Below are 25,456 nucleotides of genomic sequence, written 5' to 3' on the forward strand. Positions count from 1 at the left end.
GGTGAGGAAGCCGCAGACGAAAGCAGAAGCTAACATAAGTTTGAGGGAAAGAAGCCAGCTCCATAACAGAAAGTACAAGCTGAAGCAGCAAGTGCTGGTGGAAAAGCTGCCGCAAGTTACCCAGTAGATCTAGCTAAGGTGGTTAATGAAGGTGATTACACTAAACAGCGGTTTTTCAATGTAAGTAAAACAGCCTTCTGTTGGAAGATGTCATCAAGGACTTTCATAGCTAGAGAGGAGAAGTCAGTGCGTGGCTTCAAAGGACAGGCTGACTCTCTTGTTAGGGGCTAATGCAGCTGGTGACTTGAAGCTGAAGCCAGTGCTCTTGTACCATTCTGACAGTCCTAGGGCTCTTATGAATTATGCTGGATACACTCTGAGTGCTCTATACATAGAAAAACAAGGCTTGAATAACAGCACATCTGTTTATAATATGGTTTACTCAATATGTTAAGCCCATAGTTGAGATCTGCTAAGAAAGATTCCTTTCAAAATGTTACTCATTGTTGATAATGCACCAGTTCATCCAAAAAGCTCTGACAGAGACATATAATGAGACAAATGCCGTTTTCATGCCTGCTAACACAGCATCCATTCTGCAACCCATGGATCAAGGAATAATTTCTACTTTCAAATCTTCCTTTTATAAGGGTATAGCTGCCATAGATTGTGGTGGTTCTGATAGGTCTGGGAAAAGTCAATTGAAAACCTGGAGAAGATTCTCCATTCTACATCCATTAAGAACATTTGTGATTAATGGGAAGGATTTAAATTATCAACATGGAGTGGAATTTGAAAGAAGTTGATTCCAACCCTCCTAAATGTCCTTGAGGGGTTCAAGACTTCCATGGCTGCAGTAACTGCAGATGTGGTAGAAATAGCAAGAGAACTTATAAGTGGAACCTAGAGATTTGACTGAATTGTTGCAATTTCACAATAGAACTTTAATGAATTAAGAGTTGCTTGTGATGGATGAGCAAAGAAAGTAGTTTCCTGAGGTGAAGGTGAAGTTGCTGTGAAGATTGTTGAAAGGACAACAAAGGATTTAGTGTGTTACACAAATTTAGGTGATAATACACAGTAAGGTTTGAGAGGATTGACTCTAATTTTGAAAGTTCTTCTGTGGGTAAAGTGCTATCAAACAGTAGCACATGCTACCGAGAAATTATTCACAAAAGGAAGAGTCAGTCAGTGCAGCAAACTTCATTATTGTCTTGTTTCAAGAAATTGCCACAGTTCAGCAACCACCGCTCTGATCAACAGCAGCCATCAGCACTGAGGCAGGACTCTGTACTAGCAAACAGATTGCAAGTCACTGAAAGCTCAGATGATGGTTAGCATTTTCAGCAATAAAGTTTTCTAAAAACCTCCATCTATCTATCTATCTGGGCAGGCTCCATGCCCAGCACAGAGCCCTGTGCAGTGCTTGTACTCATAACCCTAAGATCAAGACCTGAGCTTAGATCAAGAGTTGATCTGAGTCACCCAGGCACCCCTGCAATAAAATATTTTTTTGATTACTTATATTATAATTGTATATTATATTTAGATATAATGTTGTTACACACTCAGTAGACTATAGTATAGTGTAAACATAACTTCTACATGCACTGGGAAACCAAAAAATTCATTTGACTTAATTACAACATTTACTTTATTGTGCTTTAGAGCTGAATCTGCAGTATCTCTGAGGTATGCCTGTACTGAATGCATGTTCTGGAATTACTCCTAATTCACAGAGTCGAGGATGCGACCTTAAATTAAGTATCTAATTTTTTTTTAATACCATTGCAGAAACTGTACACTGTGTGTGATGTTGCCATGAATATCATCATGTCAAAAAGCACCACATACAGTTTGGAATCTCCTAAAGATCCAGTACTACCAGCTCGTTTTTTCACCCAACCTGACAAGGTAGTTGTTGTAGATTTTGTTTTCTAGATTGAAATAAAATGTATTCTCAGCATTAGGTTGTGGGAGATTAGGAAGGATCGGTATCGAGAGCTGGCATTCTACTAATGTCTTGGAAAAAGTCACTATGAATCTTCCTAATGTGGTTCAAGACAAGAATATGGGTCAAACTAGAGGACACAAATAAGGTTCAGAGATTAGTTAAGATGATCTAGAGTTTATGTTCAGAGTTTTATGCCAGTGTGTGAATTCAGGCAAAAATGTGATCAAAGCATGTAGATCTCTTGTTATTGGCCGTTGATCCAAAGTGGGAAGGAGAATGCTGACAGGCTCACAGTCTGAAGTTATAAGCCTTGATTGAGATTCATAACTGGTATGAAGAAACAAGCAGAGAACAGTACTGGAACAGGTTCAAGACCCAAGGAATGTTTACAAAAATGTTCCTAAACCACTTTTACAAACCTCAGGTATTGCATGTGATATAATAGGTGTTTTCCAGAATTGTTTTTAGAGATTCATAATGCACCTAAGCCTGTTGACTGAGTCTGGAAACTACCACTACTGATTTTGGCTTTTAGTACAATACTAATTAAAGTTTAACCAATGTATAGAGATTTACAACAGCCTTGTATGAATGCTCGCCCAGTAGCTAAAAGGGACTGTCTGCTTTTAACCACTCCCCTTGTTGTGATTAACAACAGGAGTAAATATGGTCTCTCTGGAGAGTATTGTTACAAAAACATGTGTTTTCTGATGCGCTAACAGAGCTCTAACATGTTAGATGTTAAATATGTTTTTGTTAATATTGGAGTTGGTATGAGATTAGTTTAAATTTATTACAGTATTTATTTATTTATTTTTAGGGGAGGGGAGGGACAGAGGGAGAGAGAGAGAATCTTAGGCAGGCTCCATGTCCAGAGTAGAGCCTGACACAGGGCTCGATCTCGTGACCCTGAGATCATGATCTGAGCTGAAATCAAGAGTCAGGTGCTTAACCAACTGAGTCATCTGGTGTCCCTTATTACAGCATTTAAAATTAGTGACTGAAATTTTGTGTCTGAACTGGTTATTTAAATATGTATTATGCACTGTGAAACAAAAGCTGTTGTATGCTTTGTTGGCTTCAAAACACCTTGTGTATAGTGATTCAGTATTCACTAATTGCAACTTTTTCCCTTGCTTGTAGAATTTCAGTAACACCAAAAATTATCTGCCTCCAGAAATGAAATCGTTTTTCACTCCTGGAAAAGTATGTGCTGAGAATCATTCTAATTTTTATGTGGCAGTTTATTTTAGTATTATTGGTGTAACTATGTTATTTTATATTTCATTGAAAATTGATATATCTTATGATAGTAAATATAACTATTAGATATCTTCCATTTACTAATTAGAAATAATTATATTTACTGTATAGATGCAAGCTGAGATACATGAATTTATTTTGTAGCTTATAAGAAAGCCCTGGAGACCTTGATCCTTAAATATTTTACCCTATAATAACATGATAAAAGTCTTAAGAGTTAAAAACATCTTTTTAGGTCCTTCCAAAGAAATAGTCTGATTATCTTTTTTTGTTGACTGCATATTTTATTTGTCCTCAGTTTCTATGTAAGCCTTTTCCTCTGGATAGCTAAGATGGCATTAAATATTATGCCATCTATATAGTTTTTCACTCATTCAAGTGATAATTCCTAATCTTTATATTGCTTAAGGATAGGCATATTTGTGTGTGTGATTTATATGTAAACACTTTGACAGATTTTTTTATGGTTCTTTACATGTAAATTTATTTTGGCTTTAATCAAATAGAAAGAGATATGCATTTTTCATTTCAGCCTAAAACAACCAATGTTCTAGGAGCTGTTAATAAGCCACTTTCATCAGCAGGCAAGCAGTCTCAGACAAAGTCATCTCGAATGGAAACTGTAAGCAATGCAAGCAGCAGCTCAAATCCAAGCTCTCCTGGAAGAATAAAAGGGAGGTAAGTACCTAAGAAATATCATACTTTACATTTAAGGATTCCAACAAGGCACTGAGATCTAAAATTATGTAACCCAAAACATTTAATGTCAGTGCATGGAAATCATTGCATACCTGAACATTCCCATTTAACATTGGTAGCCATTTACAAGTTCTTACTTATTTGCTCTCTTATTTTAGATAGGCATTGCATCTTATTAGCCTTTCATATTTTAGCTTGCTGGTAGAACCTGTGTTGGTAGACAAAAGCTAAATGTCTAGCAGTCATGAAACTGTTATATTTTGGTACATCCGTGCAATGGAATACATAATCATTAAAAATGATGAAGTATGAGCTAATATGAATTATTTCCACAATACATTATTGAGTAAAAAAGGCAAAGAATAGAACAGTGTTATAGTATTTTCAAGTTTTTAGAAAGGATTTGTAATCACACTGGCTTTTTATTGTATAGAAAGTTTTTGGAAGACTACACAATGTCTTATGGTAATCAAGTGTAGGAGGGAGATTATTTTACATATTCTTTGGTTTGAATTTCTTTTTCCTGTTACATGTATAAACTTTTTTGTTCAAAAAATTGTTTTAAAATTGTACTTTCAAATCATGCTCTACAAATTTTTCTTTTTAAGAAAGAAAAGGGAAAGTAATTCACACTTTCACTAGTTTCAGTATAATGCTTTGTACATGGTTTGTTAGCCACAGAACCTTGTACAGGGGCTTAACTGTCACTGTTTATTGATTTTGCTTAGTTTTTAGGAAAGACTGTGCTATCTTTTGTATTGTTTTTAACCAATCAATAAAGTAAGGACACATTCTAAAATGTCTTATCAATTTCCTTGTAATGAATAAATTGTCAAGTGATATATAAAATAGTAGAAATTTAACAAAAATTACATAAATAGCTCTTGCTTTAGATTCCTGTATTAATACATATTAGTGGCTGATACATACATGACCCTTCATCTATATCGTTTGGATGTTTTCTAGTGGATGGTCTCATACTTGACATTACCAAAACATTTCCCCAAGTCATTTCCTAAATTACTGGTTTTTCTTTTTGAATTCCTGGTTATAATCAAAGATGATCTAATTCACCCAGTCAATTAGACTAAGAGCCTCAGAATTGTCTTTGACTCTTCCCTCTATGCTAAGATATTGCTGTGGAGCCTAGTGATCTGATTTGTACTTTTATTAGATTGCCTTGGTTGTGGAGAATAGAGGAACTAGACTTGAGGTAGAAAAGCCAGTTAGGAGTCAGCTAATAGTAATTCAGGGAAGGGTTAGAGGGAGGAAGATGGTAAATAGTCAAATTTAGGATTTATTTTGATGGTAAAGCCAAATAGTTTTGCTGATAGGTCAGATATGAATAATTATGGAAAGGGAATATTTAAGGATATACTGTAGGTGTTTTGCCTCTGTATTTAGTGGTGGTGCCATTTACTGAGATGTAGAAGCCAAATTGAGGGGGAACAGGCTGTGTGTTTGTGTGTGTGTGTGTGTGTGTGTGTGTGTGTGTGTGTGTGTGTGTGTTCTGGGGAGATGGAGAAAAGAGGAGTGCCCAAATGACTGTTTTGGTTAAAGTTGAGATGCCTATTAGAAGTTCAAGTGAGTGGACAATTAGATATGAGAGTCTAGAGCTCAGGGTAACTTCTGGGCCAGAGATTGAAATTTAGGATTTAACAATGTTTAAATGGTTTTTAAAGCCAGTTTAAGGTTGTGATCACCCAGGACAGAAGACAGCCTTTATACCAATAAATGAGAGCATGTGCTATTAATTCACTTAGTATTTATTGAATGCCTACTTTATGGCTGGCATTGGTACAAGTGCTTAGTATAAATTGCTAAGTACAGTTGACAAAATGATCCATGCTTACACTCTAGCAGGGGAAGATAGTAGAGAATAAACACAATAACTTTACTGTATTAGAGGGTATTAAGTACAGAGAAGAAAAAGTGGAATGGGGTTATGGGAGAGATAAGGGACGGTGCAGATTGTAGTAATATAGGCCAATTCAACTTGCTAACAAGAAAAGTTTTTTAATTTATATGCCCACTCCAAAATAGAATTTAGGTTTTAAAAAGACTTAGGAAAAAAACTAAATTTGTGATTTTTTTTTTAAGTTTCACTATTATGTTCAATTAAATGTGATTTGTTGCTTGTTGGTTTGTTACTAAATATGATAGAATAAAATGGATATTTTTTTGAAAGGAATGAAACTTCCTCATAAAGCTGTAAAGCTACACTAGGGAACAGAAAAATTTTTTAAGGTTATTTCATTGCAATAATTATAAATGTCTATATTAAAAGGCTTGATAGCTCTGAAATGGATCACAGTGAAAATGAAGATTACACAATGTCCTCACCTTTGCCAGGAAAAAAAAGTGACAAGAGAGACGACTCTGATCTTGTAAGGGTGAGATATTTGGTTTGTTTTTATGATAATTATAATAATAATGCGAAAAAATAATTTTACTGTATAAATAATAATTTTTACAATATAAATAATAATTTTTACAATGAAACCAGTTAAACACTGTTCTCAAATTTGACACTTGATTTTCTTTTAATGGTTTTAATCACAAATTTGAGTTTACAGTTATACTCATCATATAATTTAAGGATATTGAATCTCTTTTATTTCTTGCCATTTTAATAAGTGATCTTTATCTGTATATCTTTGAAATCAAACATGCCAGTCCCATACTCAGCACTGCTTGGGATTTTTTTTGTTGTTGTTTTGTTGGTGTTTTTAAAACACAGTAAGTTTAGACTTAGCATCAGAAGGGAAGTAGAATGAGGGTCCTTAAAGGTTCTTCCATTTTCGATGATTTCTTGAGCCTTTCATTACTAGACAAGCTTCTAGTAGTGAAATGCTACAGTCTTCATAAAGGCCGCCTTTAGTTTTTAAATTTTAATAACAATGATAACTTGTATGACAGAAACAATTTATAAATGTCATTTAAAGACAGACTTAGTACAGATATAAAATACAGTTATGTATTCCAATACAACCTGCTGGCTTTAATAATTGGACACATTTTGACTTTCTAGGTTAGCTTTAAACATTTCTTGAATAATCAATGAGGCTCTCTGAATCAGTTACTTTACCTGTAAAGTGTGGCTACTTAGCTGGTAAGATTTATCAGAATAAATGAATTAGCCTAAGTTAATTGGTGTTGCTGCTATTTTATTATTATAAAGATTAATATTTTTGATTAATGATTATTATAAAGTTAAAGTTAATGCATTTGAATCTACTCTGTTAGGAGAAGTGGAAGGTTATTAATAAAATACTTTTGCTTTCACTGAAATACTAATGCCCTCCATGTCTACCACTGGCCCAACATTACATATCCCAAAACGTTTAAGTTATTTTCAGGTGTTTTCAAGTTTCTCCAGTAATTTGTTTTGCCGGATTGTTTTTCTTTCCACTTGAAAAATTATAATTATGAGATTCTTACTAAATCCTTACTATTCATACTGTAAATTCTGATTTTTATTGGCTGTTTAAAAATTTTGCCCAAGCAGAATTAAAAATTGATCGCTTAGCCAGAAAGGAATCCTGTTATCTGGATTTATAGAAGAGAACCTTGAATTGAAAAAGGTATTTATGTCTTCTAGTCGTACTTCTCACTTAATGCACAGATTCCTTCATTAGCATTTATGAGAGTTGGTTAGCACATGCTTGAAAATGCCTTAGGTGGAGAGCTTATAATTTCTCTCATTTATTGGAATCATCAGGCTACCCATACCCGGATACTGTCCTGTTTCCTTATTCCCACGTCCCCCCAAAATTTGGGAAACATGGTTATGATGGATTTTGTTATATTATATATTCTATATCTAGCTCTACCTTCTGGAGCACTGAAGAACAAAGTCTCTATATTTCATGGAAAAGTTTTGAAATTTTGTGCTTTTGAGATTGATTTTTCTGATTATAATGGAGGCTTTTGGCTGCCTTTTGTGTAACATTGCATCCATTTTCAGAATTATTACAAGAACCTTAATAATAAATATCAACTGAAATATCATAAGACAGAAGTTCAGTTTAAAGACCAGTAGATTATAGTGAAAAAGTACTGTCTTTACATGTCTACCACCTTGACATTAAAATTTCACCACAAAGGAATTATTCTCCATATACATTTATATTCAAATACTTAGTTTTACAAAGAATGTATTTTCTCTGTTTTCTGCTTCAAACCTGTTTTATACTCCCTCTGTTCTTAAGACAATACAGTGCAAAATAAAGAGGAAACCGAGAAGGTAGTGCTTTAGCAAACTAGATTGTTTTATAGTATTCTCAAGAAAGTAGACATTTGAATACCTTGTTTACCACCAACCTTTTCCAGAGTTCAACCACCTTATCACATTTTGGGACATCAAAATGAATTGTAACATCTAAAATTGGAGGTGATAATTTTAAATTTAGTGTTAGTTCAGTATTTCCCTTCTCTATGCATCTCTGAAAAACAATAATCAATTCTTAATTTATATAAAAAGCTCTAAATAAACATTAACAAATTAAACCAGTCATATACAGGTCTTTTTTTCCTGAAGTGTAAGGATAATTTAATGCTAAGAAATCTTTTAATGTAATATAGCAAATAAGGATACCATATAAGAATACTAACAAGATAATCTCAGGTCATATCAAGAAGACATAAATAGGGGCGCCTGGGTGGCTCAGTGGGTTAAGCCGCTGCCTTCGGCACAGGTCATGATCCCAGGGTCCTGGGATCGAGCCCCGCATCGGGCTCTCTGCTCAGCGGGGAGCCTGCTTCCTCCTCTCTCTCTGCCTGCCTCTCTGCCTGCTTGTGATCTCTCTCTGTCAAATAAATAAATAAAATCTTTTAAAAAAAAAAGACATAAATACAATTAAAAATCCATTCTTGATACATATGAACTCTTAATAAACTAATACAAGCAGGGTACTTCCTTAACATGCTGAAAGTTTTTTCTGTTTAAATCAGTAGTCATTGATTCAGTTACTCTTAAGGTATTCATAAAGGCAAAATGCTTGAAGCATTTTTATTAAAAATCAGCAAAACAAGCTACTGTTGTCATCACTATTATTTAAGGTTGTTCTAGAATATTTGACAAATTCAGGAAGACATGAACTAGGAGTCAAAGACAATGAAAAAGAAGAAACATTCATTTTTATTTTTGTATTCTTAGAAAAATAAGAGAAGCAATTGAAAAACTAAGAATTTAGCATGGTAATTTTTCTTTATATCAAAAATTTTTTATATATATTATGTATGTTATATATTACATATATATATATATATTCTTTATATACACTTGTGGGGAAGGAGATTTGCTACACCACAATAACCACTACAACAACAAAAAGAGATAGATTCATTGATCTAAACTTCTTTAAGAGAAAGTAGGGGGAAACTCTGTGGAGATACCCAAATTGAGAAATATACAAGACTGGAAGAGAAAGAAGGCATACCATGTTCTTTAATGGGAAAAATGAATAAGAAAGATGACCGTTCTTTCTAAATGAATCTATATGTAATTCTAAAATTCCAGTATGATTTTAAGCACATGTGGAAGAATAAATAAATACAAAAAAGAAGAGTAATAATAAGCACAGCCAGACACAAATGCATTTATTTTTAATTAGTAAAATATTATGCTGCTGTTACAATAGCTCAGAAACATTATTAATTTTTAAAACATAATACAAAATAAAGGAGGCATTACAAGTCAGTGGTTTTTTAAATGATTGGAATATTCTTTGGGCGGTCGATAGGAAAAATAGTTTAGAACTTCATTTCAAATCCTGTTAAGATACAATAATGTCAAAAAAAAAAAAAAGATACAATAATGTCTTTTTGCTCAGGCTGCCATAACAAAATACCATAGACTAGGTGGCTTAAACAAATTAATTTTCTTACCATTTTGAAGGTTGGGAATTCAAGATCAAAGTGCTGGCCGATTTGCTTCCTGGTGAGAGCTCTCTTCCTGGTTTGCAGATGGCCACCTTCTCACCGTGTCCTCACATGGTGGAGAGAGACAGAGAGGTCTCTCTGAGGGCCCCACTCACAGTGATGATCTCATCTCAAGTGAAGTATCTCCCAAAGACCTCTTCTTCAACTACCATAATATTAGGGTTTATAGGTTCAACATGTGAATTTTGTGTGGGCACAATTCAGTCCATAACAAATAGGAACTAAAATTTAAATATACACAAAAAAATAGAATGTGGATTAAAATTCGAAGACTCCAGTGTACAAATGAGCAAAGAACATAATACTAATGATGTAATTAGGGAGTTTTCAGACAGGAAACAAAATGACAATTAAACTAATCAGATGATTTTTGTTTTCTTTTCACTGATTTATAAGAATGTAAGTTGGCACAAACTTTTTGGAAATAAAATTTACATTAATTTATGGGTATTATACATATATATGTATGGAGAGGTATAAGGGTCATATTATTTATTCTTGATTTCTTTGGAGAATTTCCTCAGTTTCCATCTTCTGGCCAGTGTATAAATTCTCTGATTATAGACTAGGCTTTTATCTTGAGTTACAAATTAAATAATTTAAATTGTTTTATTTTTAATTAGTTGTAATGGAAAGAAGTAGTATCTTTCAGAAGTGATTCAGAATGTATTAAAATTTTTAATAAGTGATTAATATGTTTAACTTTTCTATCTTGCAACCTCCGTTTATAAAATAAAAATAGTTCTTTTATGGTGTCTAAGCATGATATATAGCATAGTTGATAGTTTATGTCTTATACACTGTGTAATGAAATTAGAATTAGTTAAACTGACTATCAAAGCAGATCTTTTGTACTTTAGTTATCCATTATTCATGCAAGAAATTTTAGAAATTTTTTTAATGAAATAAATAGCTCTTCATTAAAATTTATAATTTAATAAAATACTTATCTTGAAAGGTTTCCATTTGAGGCTCTCTACCATAGTAAAAATAAAAATGTATCCTCTTACCTAGATAATTTTTTTAGTTAAAATACAAGTAGTTATGGTTCTGATGTGTACTTAAGAACTCTACATTTTATTTAAGCACATTTTTATGCCAAAATAGCATGATTTTTGTTTTATTTTTCAAATTGGGCATACAATTTTATGTTTGAAATTGTGATTTTTATTCCTAGTCTGAATTGGACAAACCTAGAAGCCGGAAAAAAACACCTGTCACAGATTCAGAAGAGAAATTAGGTATGGATGACCTCACTAAGTTGGTACAGGAACAGAAACCTAAAGGTAGTCAGCGTGGACGGAAGAGAGGCCACACGGCTTCAGAATCAGATGAACAGCAGTGGCCTGAGGAAAAGAGGCTCAAAGAAGATATATTAGAAAATGAGGATGAACAGAATAGTCCACCAAAGAAAGGTAAAAGAGGTCGACCACCTAAACCTCTTGGTGGAGGGACACCAAAAGAAGAAGCAGCAATGAAAACTTCTAAAAAAGGAACCAAAAAAAAATCTGGACCTTCAGCACCAGAAGAAGAGGAAGAAGAAGAAAGACAAAGTGGAAATACAGAACAGAAGTCAAAGAGCAAACAGCACCGAACATCAAGGAGAGCACAACAGAGGTAAGTACATGCAACTCTAAACTGCATGTATTTAGTGACTATGTTATAAATCATAATTTGATGCTATGCACATTTGGGTCTTCTCCAAAGCAGAGCAGAATCTCCTGAAAGTAGTGCAGTTGAATCCACACAATCCACACCACAAAAAGGACGAGGAAGACCATCAAAAACGCCATCACCATCACAACCAAAAAAAAATGTGTAAGTTGTAAATAATATTAAGTTTCAAACCAGTTTCAAATTATTTTGCAAAAAAGTTCATAAATTTTCAAATATACATAGAGCTATATTTAAAATCCCATATATTTACTCTCATTACACTAGGTAAGATAAAGTTTTTTATAAACTTACCTAGGTGATTGATATCCCAATTAACTCTCTGATAATATTTGTACATTTTTACAGGTCTTAGGCAAATCTTTATAAATGAATAGCAAGTAGATTATTTCCAATACAATCTTTATAGTATCTTGAGATGAGAAGGTATTTTTAAATAATCATATCATACTGACCATGTTGCCTCATCATTCCACACTAGAGTTTTTCCTAATGTCTCTCCTCAGCAGGAGGTAAATAGTTTTTACATTTTTGTAAAACAGTTTTTGTAACTATTTTGTAGAATAGTTTTTACATTTTTGCTTTTATTCTTTGAATTGTATAGGAAAGGCATTATTTTTTTTTTCCAATTTATTTATTTTCAGAAAAACATTATTCATTATTTTTTCACCACATTGTGGTGAAAAAATAATGCAAGCCGTGCCCTCTATAATACCCACCACCTGGTACCCCAACCTCCCACCCCCCCGCCACTTCAAACCCCTCGATTGTTTTTCAGAGTCCATAGTCTCTCTTGGTTCACCTCCCCTTCCAATTTACCCAAATTCCCTTCTCCTCTCTAACGCCCCTTGTCCTCCATGATTTTTCTTTAAATTATATCTACAGAAATTATCACATGTAGATTTGAAGTTTTTGGTGTTTTGATTTTGTTCTTTTCTAATCAAAATAACACATCCATATCTACATATAAATAGTTTTGGAAGCACACAAACACATTTGTAAGAAGTTACCGTAACAATTCTATACCTAAGATTATTAAAGTAGCAGGAGTATCAGTACTGTAATTTATATATTTTGCACTTTTCTCAGTTATTTAAATAGAACTAGAATAACATGTCTTCCATTTGTCAGAAATTCTGCAGTTTTCTTAGAATAATCTCATTACATAATTACGTTAGTGCCATGGCTTTTCAGACTTGCCAGCACACCTTGGCTAAATACTTAAGTTATCTTAGAAGTGTTTCCTATTCCTGTGTATTCCACAGGAAGAGGAAAAGTTGCCTGAGTCTCTAGCTACTTCTTGTCCTCTTCCATTTAATTTTTTCCTTGGGTAAAAAGTAAAGGTAAGTATATTTTTGTGGTAGCTTTGTAAATGTGTTTGGATTCAATTACAGAAAATAACTGTTTTTAAACAAATTCTTAAGGAATATTAAATTTCCACAATTTTATAATGAGGAAATAACAGAAATATCTTTGAGGCTCATAACTGTAATTTGTTTATATTTGGGCACCAAAAAATTAAGGGCTTAAATAATTATCATGGCATTTCCTCATACGAATGTTCCTAACCAAGTGTTTCTTTTAAAAATCATTGCGAAAGAAAGACTCTGTATTCTGTCTTAACAGTGTATCTTCCCTTCACAGGGAACCTCTTTTTTAAGAACTAGCAGAATAACATATGTTATGATCTGCCTGTTTTTCTTGTTCTGACCTCAGTAGAATTGAGAAAGATTGTATTTTCCATGTAATTCCTGTTTTTTCTTTTGTTAATTCTGAAAAACTGAATCATATAAAAAAATACATTTGGTTTGAGTGTGGATTAAAAAATACTTTGGATTACCTAAGAGAAGTGATAAACTCTATTCTTAATTTTTTCTAAAAAAAGTTGCCATACAGAGAATAATAAGGTGATGATTATTGCCAGAAGGAAGTGGGTGTAGGGCACTTGGGCAAAATGGGTGAAGGGGAGTGGGAGATAATGGGCTTTAAGTTTGGGAATGAATAAATCACAGGAATGAAGGGACACGGCATAGGGAATATGGTCAGTGATACTGTAGTAGCATTGCATGGTGATAGATGGTAGCTATACTTGTAATGAGCATAGCATAATGTTTAAACAAGTTGAATCACTGTGTTGTATACCTGAAAGAAACTGACGTAACGTTGTGTGTCAGCTGTACTCAAATAAAAAAAGTTTTTAATTAAAGAATATACATGCAGATAGAAAAGATATTGAGGAGAATACATTTGATTAAATGGTGATATCTATTACATATATTTGATTGCCTCAAAGAATACTAGTACTTCAGAGGCTACTAGGTGCTGAAGGATATAGTGGCACAGAACAGACATCATTCTTGTTCTTATGGGATTTACTATCTAAATAGGCATGTACTCATTACATAATCACTCTTAAATATGGAATTCTAAATTATGATATGTGCCCTGATGAAAATTTAGGGTACTGTAAGAGAACATAATGAAAGAGCTTGGGAATTGGGAAGTTTTCTCTTTGTAAAGTGACAGTTGATTTCTTGAAAATAGTAGGCATTAGGCTGATGGAGAGCAAGAAGAACACGATTGGAAGGAACATTGGATTTGAAGGTTCCAAAATAGGAAAAATCTTGGCCAATTCAGAGAGTTGAAGGAAGGCAAGAATTTGCCAGATTGTAGTTGTGAGGAATTGGGGAGTAGAAAGAGATGGGAATGGACAGGTAGCCAAGGACTGTCTGCAGGGCCTTATATACTATGTTAAGGAGGTTTTTGGAATTTCTGTCAATATAGTAGGTAGTTATTGAGGGGGAGTGAATAACATCAGCTGCTTTTACATTTTTAGAGAAGAGGTAAAGAGATGAGAATGGTTTGGAAATGTGTAATAGCAATAGAGGTGGAGAGAAGTGATTAGGATTTGAGATTTCTTTGTAAGAATTATGGGGCCAAATGAAGAGTGGTACACTGGTAAGAAGGACTCCAAATTTTCTGTTTTGAGCAGCTCAGTAGATACAGATGTCTTATACTGAGTGGAGAAAAGATAACAGGAAGAGCAGACTGGTTTATGTTTTAAAATCCTTTATGGTATTGGTCTCAGTCACACGTTTTTGTTACTTGATCAATGTTTGTAGGTGAGATTCTGGGATTAAACACTGGTTAAGGGTTTAGAAAATATTTCTTGTTTTGTAAGGTAATGAAGGATAAAAATGATAATAATTGAGAATTTATGAAATAAAGCATTTCTACTACTCAAAGATCAGAATGTTCATTTTATTTTATATCTGTTTTACTCTAGCCGTGTAGGACGCTCCAAACAAGCAGCTACTAAAGAAAATGATTCAAGTGAAGAAGTAGATGTGTTTCAGAGTAGCTCTCCTGTCAATGATGATATTCCACAGGAAGAAACAGAGGAAGAAGAAGTTTCTACAGTAAATGTATGTGTTTATTAGAGTACCGTGTATGATAATACAGAATATAGAATAGAGTTGGTAAATATTTTATAAGATACATATAGCACTTGCTCTTATAAGTCTAAGTATTTATTTGCTTTTCTTCATAGTTTGTATAGTTGTTTCATCTACCAGCTTGGATAATTACAGAGTATCCTTTAAGGAATACTGAGACTCTCAGTGCGAATAATAGATTTAGCCTCGATTTAGCCTCGTGAAAGTGTAAATATCAGGTTGAAAGCTGAACATAGAGAAGAACAAGTAGCTGTCTGATGTTACTTCAGGCATTTAAGTTGTATCTTGATTTTAGAGCACTCTTATATGTTAAATAGGCTGTGGTTTATGTTTCTTTTTTCTTGGGAGTTTCACAGTGAAAACTGGAAGTTAACCATATAGGATAAAATCACATCTTTGAAATTTATAAAATTGTTAACAAACATTTCTTTTACAAAAGTGGAAATATGTTTCTTCCTGAGATAATTTTTTTTTTTTTAAGAATGGCTTTGTCAGTTAACACATCTTGAGTATTTCTCTTCGAAAGAAATACTGTTAACACATTTAAGTCAGGACTATTCTCTTGATGATACACTAATGCTGAGTCTTTGGATCAGCACAGCCGGCCATCTTTATTTGAGAAACCTGTGTTCTGAGATGTAGTCCCAGAGCTGACCCCCGCCCCTCTGTGCTATTTAACATCAGCACTTCTCTCTGCATCAGGGTTCATTTATAGGAAGGGGTTAAGACGACAGAAAAATATCTGAACTCTGTGGTCTCAAACTTGTAGGGCTTGTTTCTTAAAGTATTTTTTTATTGTTTTGAGGGTAAAAATAAGGCTGATAAGTTCTCAGTGATTAATGTCTTCATCCAAAAAAAATTTTTTTTTAACTACACCATAAATTAATTTTAATTAAAATCCTGTTCTGTTTATATTCCTCTTATTACCAGTCATTTTTGAACTAAAGTTTTATGCTTTCATTAGTATTTGCTAGTAAGTTGTAATATATCTGAACTTCAGATTATTTCTATGTATTTGATGGTTGTTACAATCCACATTCAATAACAGTTTTCCCAGAAAAACAACTGTAAGCCTAAGTTCCTAAGGACCAAATCAAATGTTTTCTTTTACCATAGAAACATAAGTGAAAAAATATTTGCATTGTTTCTCTTACTGTTTACATTGATTTCTGTTCATTTCTCTTTGAAATTATTAAATAGAAAACTAAAATAGTTTTTCTTCTCTATCATGGGAAAAACTATTTGTGGGCATTCAAATATTATATAAAGTCTAAATATGTGATGATGAGGTAGGAACTTAAAATAGGAGAAGGGTTTCCAGTGAAGAAAAAGAAAATCAGGAACAGCTAAGAATAATTATTGGTTAAAAAATAATTAATTACTGTTATGTCTACTATTTTAATTAAGCATCTGGTAATTTTCCTTTTAAGGTACGGCGGCGAAGTTCTAAAAGAGAAAGGCGATGAACAAATGTAATTAATAACTTTCTGTGTGAAAGCTTTGAGAAGAAGCATTCTTTTGTCAAGCTTGAGGCTAAGTAAAGCCTTTGATGCACAAAGTGGGACTACCAGAGAGTGGACAGTTGGAACTTTCTTTGATGACCTCATGTGTTTGTGGTCACAGCGCTTTAGCCATACGCTTGGTGATAACATTGACTATGGAGTCTTGTGGAAGTGTGATGTGCGATGGCTATGTAGACATAAACTAAAGAAAAAACTTGTAAATATATTTTTTCCTTCCTCCCCTCCTCCCTCCCTCCCACCCTCCCTCCCTCCCTCTATTCCTTCCTTCCTTCTTTCCCTTCTCTTTCTTAATGTTTCTGACTTATAAAGTGCTTGTATAGCTTTTATCGGCGGCTTTAAACTGACAGTACCCAGCTGTTTATTGGATCTATTGATTTGGAAAGAGTTTGTTAGGATAGATCTTAAGCAGTAATCTGTCAGTATTTGTATTTGTATTCTCTGCAATTTTACTGTGAAAAAATTTTTTCAACAAATGGTGTCATTTTCTTGATGTCATTGTTTGTTGGAGAGTAAAATGTTCTCTTTCCCTTGTGTATCTTACCTAGTGTTTACTCCTAGGCACCCTTAATCTTCAGAGGTGCTAAATTGTCTGCCATTACACCTGAATAATGCCTCCAATGGGAGGACACCACACAAATTGTGAAATAGTCCTGAAGTTTGATTATTTTACACCTCAGTATTGGTCTCAGAATTTTCTGGCCTTTCGTGGCAATGAAAATTTTAAGAAAAGAGAGATTTAAAATATTTTAATTTTAAAGAGTGTGTTATAAAATAATGTACTGAATTCTTTATCCCATTTTATCATCATCCCTTTTCAGTTTTTATTAATCTACTGTATCAATAAAATTCTGTAATTTGAATTAGTTTTTAATAGTCTAGAATGTTATTGTGTATAGATATTTCCTCTTGAACATTATGTTCAGAAAATGAAAATTATTACACTATAATATAAAATCTGATATATACACATAGAAAAGTTCCAGTTCTCCATAACAGTGTAAAGTTAATCAGAAAGAAAAAATTTTATTGATGCAGTGTGTCTTTATAAAGCTGTTCTTGAAAGCAAGTGTTTTGTATTTTATATAGTGAGTTGCATGTTTATGAAAAAGTGCTGAAAATGGGATGTGCTCTTTTCTGTAAATTCATATTTAGCCATAGTATATGATAGATTGCCCCATAACATAGTTTTTCATCAAGAGTTTATTATTGTACTTTATTTTGGAGCCAAAAACTTGTTTTTGGGAGAGGGGAGGGACAGGGTGGGAGTGATGTATCCAACTCTCTGAGCTACTGTAGGTATCACAATCTTAAAAATTTTGAATGAAATTCCACTTCATCTAGATTGGGAGAAGTGGAAATTTATTTGGATTTAGGGCAGTTTTTTTTTTCTCTATCATAATCTGCAAAATATAGAAAGATTACTTAAGTCAGTATCCTTTATACAGTTTTGTAAACTGTATTTTGAACCAAAACATAAAAGTTACTATTTAATGCTTGCCTAAATTCATTGTAATATTTCAGGTGCTGTTATTTTGTGTTTTTCCACAGTTAACATCAGAAAAGAAAATCATATCCTAACTTATTAAATTTATCACATTGAATAATGGAGCATTCTCATATAATACACCATTATGTTTAAGGTATATTTCCAAGATTGGTTATAATAGATGGGGGGGATATAATAAAGAAGCTACTATTTTGGAAAATGACACTTTACTATTTTCCAATGTATATCACAATTGATGTGATTATTTTCCTTTTAAAATTTTCTTCATGTTTATGAAACGGCCTTTTATTTTTTAAAAAATGTTTTGAATTGTGTCTTAATCTCTCAATATTTAACTGTTCTTCATTTCTAACAGTGCTGACACCAGTGATTATGGGAGGCTGCTGTATACAAGGCAGCTAATGTTGGACCAAGATGCATTGGTTTTTAACCGTTTCATGAGCTCAGTTCTCCCAAACACGCTATTTGTATCTCAGCAGTACAAAGGCATGTTTTTAAATCTATAAAATAAAGAATAAGGGATAGCTTTGTATTTTTGTCATTGACTAAATTGCACCGGAAATGTTTATGGAAGTATATCTTTAAGACCATTTTATAAAACATAATGAAAAAATGATTGTGGAGGATTTTTTATTTGCATGATCATAGTTAACCAAATTTCATTGCACATTAATTCTGTACATTAGTTCACAAAAAATGTTCATTGTAGATTTTGTTTAATGCCAGTAAGTCTGTGATTTTACAACTTGTCTGTTCACTTTTTGGGAGGATTATGATGTAAATTTTCCATTTTTCTGTAGAAAAATAGGTGCAATAATGATCAAAGTTTTGATGTCCTGAGTCTTCATCTTAGGGTATTATTTTATTATTATGTTTAAACTTAACACTTCATGTGCTAATATTCAGAGAGCCACATACTATAACTAAAGTAAAATTAAGTATGTATACAATAATTGCTAACAGTGGTTAGCAAACTCTTCAGTGATAATGTTCATTTTGAAAAATGTGTACTGTATAAAATTAAGAAAATATTTTAACTCACTATAACAAATTCCATTATGAAAATCTTACGATTCTTCAGTGAGGTTGTCTTGCTGCCCTCTGTAGCAAGTTCACTTAATCTACATTATAATAAGATTTCTTGCTGCAGTGCAACAGGAAGCTTTTTTTCAGTGATCTCCACTGTATATGTAAATTACAAATGTGGCTGTAAAACTTGTTCCAGGTATTAAAGGTTAAATTACTTTCTGTATCTTCTTACAACTTGTAAGTTTGATTTTTCAGATTTCCTTTTGCCCACTTGAAGAATGTCAGGAATTTAAGAATTTGTTTAACTTAGGTCTATCTCCCCTACCACATAGTATTATGTCACCATAATGAACAATTGGTATTTAGATAGATAACCAATTTCAGACACATTTTTGGATTTTCTGTGAAGTTGAATAAACATGAAACCTAATATGTAATTGTATTATTTTATTTATGTGATTATATATATATATATATATATATATATATTTAAATATGTTTACTAAATGAAGAAAGGCACATTTTGATGGTTTTTTATTTTGAAGCCTTTGTTGCATGAAAAGGAAATGTATTTCCCAGTAACATTTTTTCCAAGCTTTTTGTTTAAGCTTCTCATATAAAATTTTGGGTAACAAAGATTCCTAAGTGCTAGTTAAGTTAAAGAATTTCATAACTGAAGAAAATAAATGTATCATAGAAACTTTAAAAGTAAGCACTGAGAATGTAAGTTCCTACTGGCACTTTTATTATTTGTTCAGCAAATATTTATGGAGTACTTACTATGTGTTAGGCTAGTTACAGAGGATCAGGTGTGATCTAGATGGAGTAAGTCCCTGCCCTTGCAGAGCTTACATTCTCCACAAGGGGGTGGGGGAATAAGGAAAAAATAATTAAATATATAATATAATGTCAGATTGTGAAAAGTGTGGTGAATGTAAAAAAGAAAGGCAAGATAGATAGTAGAAATGATTGGGAGGAGAAGCTATTTTGTATACTTTGGAGCTGTGTTACTCAGTACATAAACAATAGGGTTATTATGCCTTTATGATGAAGTTATACTTTTATAATTATAAAATGTCACTTGATATCTGTGCAAATACTTCATGCCTACTTAGTCTGATATTAATATAGCCATACCAGTTTTGTTTTGTTTGCATGACAAACCTTTTTCCGTCCTTTTATTTTTGACCTATTTATATATATATCTTTATGTTTAAAGTATGTGTTATATTAACATTTTATACTTTCATCTTGTTCTTTTATCTAGTCTTAGAATCTTTGTTCTTTAGAGTGTTTAGACTGTTTTGGTATAATTACTGATGCAGTAGGTTTTAAATCTTGCTTTTTTGCCATCTTTTCTTTATTTCTTTATCTGCTCCTTTTCCAACCTTCTTTTGACTCAGGTACTATTGACTTTGAGCAATGTGGGGATTAAGTGTGCCAATCCCCACACAGTTGAAAATCCACATGGAACTTTTGAGTCCCCAAAAACTTAAATACTGATAGCCTACTGTTGACTAAGAACCTCACTAATAACATAGTTGATTAACACATATCTTGTATGTTGTATGTATTAGATACTGTATTCTTAAGGTAAGCTAGAGAAAAGAAATTGTTATTAAGAAAATCATAAAGAAAATTATTCCACTGTGCTCTATGAAAAAAGAACCTAGCTCCTGTTGTTCAAAGATCATCTGTACTTTTTACCCTCTCTCCTCTTTGCTTTTTAGTTATGCTTGGTTGTATTATTTTTCTGTGGTACCCTACAGATTACAGTATCTGTGCTTGGCTTATTATAGTCTGTGTATATTAATGCTTTTACTACCTTCTGAACAGTTCAGGAACTTTAAAATGGCTCAACTCCATTTGTTGCCTCCCTATTCTTTGTGCTATAGTTTTCATATGGTTTTTTTGTGGTTATAAATCCCATAATATCATTACTTTAAATAGTTTTCTTTCTTGTTTACATACACATTTTCTCTTTGCTATTTTTTTTTTTATAGTTTTGTGCTGTCATCTTAATTCCTTTTCTGTCAGCCTGAGGAACTTCTTTTAGTATTGCCTATAGTGCAGGGCTTGTGGCAGTTAACTCAGCATTTGTTTGAAAGGTCTTTATCACACCTTCATTTTTGAAGAATATTTTCTTTGGATACAGAATTCTAGATTGGCACTTTTATTTATTTGGCAGTTTGAAACTTCATATTCCATTTTCTTCCAGTTTTCATATTTTCTGTTGCAAAGCAGCTGAAAATCTTTGCTCCTTGTAGGTCCGTTATCTTTTTCCTGGCTTTTAGGATTTCCTCTTTGTTTTTAGCAGTTTGCTGTGGTGGGCCTAATTACGGTTTTCTTTTTCTTTTTTTTTTTTTTTTAAAGATTTTATTTATTTATTTGACAGAGAGAGATCACAAGCAGGCAGAGAGAGAGAGAGAGAGGAGGAAGCAGGCTCCCTGCTGAGCAGAGAGCCCGATGCGGGACTCGATCCCAGGACCCTGAGATCATGACCTGAGCCGAAGGCAGGGGCTTAACCCACTGAGCCACCCAGGCGCCCCTAATTATGGTTTTCATTTTATTTATCTTGCTTGGGGTTTACTGAGCTCTGGAATCTACATGTTGATACATTCTATCAGTTTTTTAAAATTCTTGGTCGTTATCCTTTCACATATTACTTCTACTCTATTATCACTTCTTTCTTTCTGACACTCAAATTATAAATATGTTGTACTGTTTATGCCCTGTGTACTCTTCATTTTCTTCCCTTTCTTTCTGCTCTTGTTCTCTTTATGTGCTTCAGTTTGGATATTTTCAACTGATGCATCTTCAGATTTGCCAATCTTGTGTTCTGCCTTGTGCAGGCTTCCATTTAGCCCATCCAATTAGTTAATTTCAGATACTGAATTTTTTAGTTTTAGAATGTCCAGTTGATTATATTTGATAGATTTCATTTCTCTGTTGAAAGTCCCTTTACTCTTTTCCTTTCTTTTCCCTGTTCTTAACAGTGCTGGTAGAGATTTGAATTATATAACCAACCCTAACATCTGACTCATCTGTGGATCTTAATCTATTACCTGATTTTTCTTTCTTATTAGTCACATTTTTCCTGATCATATTTCTTTCTCCCTGTATCTAGGGCTTGTATTTTTTTTTCTTTTATGTAGGACAGTTTGTATAAAAGAACTGAAGGATTGATGTTGATGTGATTTTTTTTTTTTTTCCCCCAAGAGAGGATTTACCTTAGAGATCGCTTACCTCAATCTATGGAGTTGGTCTTGGGATATAGCTTTAGTTAGACTCAGTCCACTTGTTTCAAAAGTCTTAAGGGTAAGACTTCTATTATGTATGACCAGCCTTTTCCTTTGGCACACCAAGACTATAGGAGATTTCATTCTGCCTTTCTAGCCCAACCTCTTCACAGGAGGACTATTGTATATAGGATAGTCAAAGAAGATTCTTTGAAAAGGTGACATATGAGCATGGACTTCCATTATGTGAGGGATCAAGCACTATGAATACCTGGGGAAAAAGTATTACATGTCGAAGGAAGAGTAAGTGCAAAAGTCCTTAGGGAAGAATGAACTTGAGTGTATCAGTAATTTCAAGGAGGCATGTGCTCTTGATGTGAAAGTGACCACAGGATAAATGGGTAGGAGGGAAAGTCAGGAGATTTTGAAGACCCAGATCATATTTGTATGTCTGTCAGGGGTTGTGTTTAGAATTTGATGGTAATCTGTCGTAGGACTTGGAGTAGGAGAGTGACAAGAACTGGACTTTTTGTTGCTGCTGTTGTTAATTTGAAAAAATACAATTGAGAGGCACCTGGATGGCTCAGGTCATGATCCCAGGGTCCTGGGATTGAACCCCACATCAGGCTCCCTGCTCCTTGGGGAGCCTGTTCTTCCCTCTCCACTGCTAATGCTCTCTCTCAAGTAAATAAAATCTTTTAAAATAGAAATAAAAAAAATTTTAAAAATACTATTGACCCATGAACAAAGCAAGGTTAGGGACACTGACACCCCCCTGCCCCCCCAAAAGTGAAAACTTGTGTATAACTTTTTAGTCCCCCCACATTTAACTACTAATAGCCTATTGTTGAGTGGAAAGCCTCACTGGTAATAGCTGATTAACACATATTTTGTATGTTCTATGTATTATATAGTGTATTCTTACAATAGAGTAAGAAAAAAATGTTATTAAGAAAATTAAAAAGAAGAGAAAATACATTTATAGTACTGAATGTATAAGGGAAAATATCTATGTATAAAGTAGACCTGCACAGTTGAAACCTGTGTCACTCAGGGGTCAGCTGTTCTTGAAACCTGTATCACTCAGGGGTCAGCTCTTCTTGCAACTCAACATGTCCACAGTACGGAATACATAACCTTTCCTTCCCGTATCTGGTCATCTTTCTATATCTGAAAATAGAACTAGCATTATTGAAAGCATATAAATGGCATTACTGAAAGCATATAAATGCTTCAGGCTGAGATCTTAAAAAGTGATGGATAAAAATATAAATCTCATTTATTGTACATAATTTATATTCTTTTTTATTTTAAGAGAGCATGAGCCAGGGTGAGGGGAGGGGCAAAGAGAGAATCTTAAGCAGGCTTCATGCCCAGCGCAGAGCCCAACATAGGGCTCAATCTCATGACCCTGAGATCATGACCTGAGCCAAAATCAAGAGGCTTAACCAACTGAGCCACCCAGGTGCCCCCATAATTTACATTCTTGAGCTAATGTGTTTAACTGGGTTCACAATATAATCTGCATTATGGCCCTTGGGTGCTTATAGTTTTGTATAAAAATCTTGGGTGAAAAATTATCAGAGAGAAGGTAATATAGTTAACACCTTATAGATGATGTGTCAATGTTTGGGGGTTGGTGCATACCAGATCGGTTCGTTTGGGAACCTCGAGACCCATTTGGCTGAGATGGAGAACTTTGAGTTGTGGTTGGGTAGTGGGGAGATACTTTGCACATGTAGTTTGAGGGAACATTGGGTAGGGCTTCGAATTCTAAAGCCAGCTAAGGGAGCTACTGATGACTTTCATAGCAAGAGAATAAAAATACAAACTTAAGACATTTAACATGACGGCTTTTAAAAAGAGTGTGTAATACTGTTAAGGGGCTTTAAACAGAGGGTCCAGTTAGTTAACTGTAATATAAGATTAGCTTACTAGTTTCCTTTGTAGAAGCAATTACCTGTCTTTAAGATTCAAACCATTTATAATGGGAAATTGTTAGAACTGAGTTCTACCATTATTCAGATAGACAACATTCACATTAACAGGTAAACATTTTTGTTTTATTTAAAAATTAACACAGGGATTTCCTAAATACTTTCCTATAAAAGGAAGTCAAAACAACACAGACATTCAGAGCAAAATATGTTCAGTAGATCAGGATTTCAGTCTATCATACTTTCTCATGCCTATATACATATTATCTTTTATTTTTATGTAAGCGTGATCATAGTATACCTTTCTACAACTTTCCCCTCTACTTAATATTCTTATAAGGCTATCAGAACATAGGGGTTTATCTCACCCTTTTAACAACTGCCATGATTTACTTAACTATTCTGTTGGGCATTTAGGTTATTTACATTTTTCACTGTTAGAAACAATGCAGTAAATTATCATCTCTGTGTATCTCTGTGCTAAGGTGCCAGGTTTCCTATAAGAAATAGATTCCTATGCAGAGAATTGTGATGTTCCTTTAAATTACAAATTCTTCCCAGTTGTTTTCTGAAAAGTGTACCAATTAATGCTTTTTAATTTTTTGTCAGTCCAGTGGTTACAGAATTAATTTGTTTTCATTTTCATTTCTCCAATTACAAATGAAACCATATTGTTGCATAGGTTTTCATTTGGGTTATTTCTGTTCCATGAATTACTTGTTCATATTCTTTGCCAATTTTTCTATTTAGTATGGGTTTTTTTGTTTTTTAAATCATTGCTATCTTTAGGTAAAAAGGGAGGAGATAGGGATGGGTTATGGACTCTAGCCACACTGTTTTACATTTCCTTATAAAAAGGTACTGCTGTTTGAGCTAGGATAGAGTAGTCTGGGGTTTCACTTTCTGCAATTTCAGCTGCTTGCAGTCACCTGTGGTCCGGACGCAGGTGATCGTCCTGAGGTATTGTCAGACACTTAGTAGTAGCCTCGTCTGTCACGGTGCCTGCATCATTCACCTCATTTCATCTCATCACATAAGCATTTTATCATCTCACATCATCCTAACAAGAAAAGTGAGTACACTGGAAATATCAATAAGATATTTTGAGAGAGACCACATTCACATAATTTTTATTTCAATACACGGTTATAATTATTGTTTATCAGTAGTTATTGTTAATCTCTTACAATGCCTAATTTATAAATTAAACTATACCATAGGTATGTATGTATG

At 33.5% G+C, this 25,456-nt stretch overlaps 1 protein-coding gene across 6 annotated transcripts in view; it reads left to right on the forward strand.

Moving 5' to 3' along the window:
• The window catches only part of PDS5B (PDS5 cohesin associated factor B), a 196,793-nt gene extending 178,159 nt beyond the window's left edge, over window positions 1–18,634 (forward strand). For 2 of the 6 annotated variants that reach the window (XM_044249567.1, XM_044249568.1), the window contains exons 28-35: window positions 1,795–1,914; window positions 3,098–3,160; window positions 3,750–3,895; window positions 6,204–6,309; window positions 11,037–11,476; window positions 11,567–11,677; window positions 14,820–14,958; window positions 16,419–18,634. In XM_044249567.1, the coding sequence (XP_044105502.1) occupies window positions 1,795–1,914; window positions 3,098–3,160; window positions 3,750–3,895; window positions 6,204–6,309; window positions 11,037–11,476; window positions 11,567–11,677; window positions 14,820–14,958; window positions 16,419–16,454 (1,161 nt within the window). In that variant the 3' untranslated portion in view covers window positions 16,455–18,634. The remainder of the gene's footprint in view (window positions 1–1,794; window positions 1,915–3,097; window positions 3,161–3,749; window positions 3,896–6,203; window positions 6,310–11,036; window positions 11,477–11,566; window positions 11,678–14,819; window positions 14,959–16,418) is intronic. The other 4 variants (XM_044249569.1, XM_044249570.1, XM_044249571.1 and 1 more) reach the window with 4 other exon arrangements.
• Window positions 18,635–25,456: the final 6,822 nt, after the last annotated feature.

Source organism: Neovison vison, chromosome 5, assembly GCF_020171115.1.
Source record: "Neovison vison isolate M4711 chromosome 5, ASM_NN_V1, whole genome shotgun sequence".
Classification (NCBI taxonomy): Eukaryota; Metazoa; Chordata; class Mammalia; order Carnivora; family Mustelidae; genus Neogale; species Neogale vison.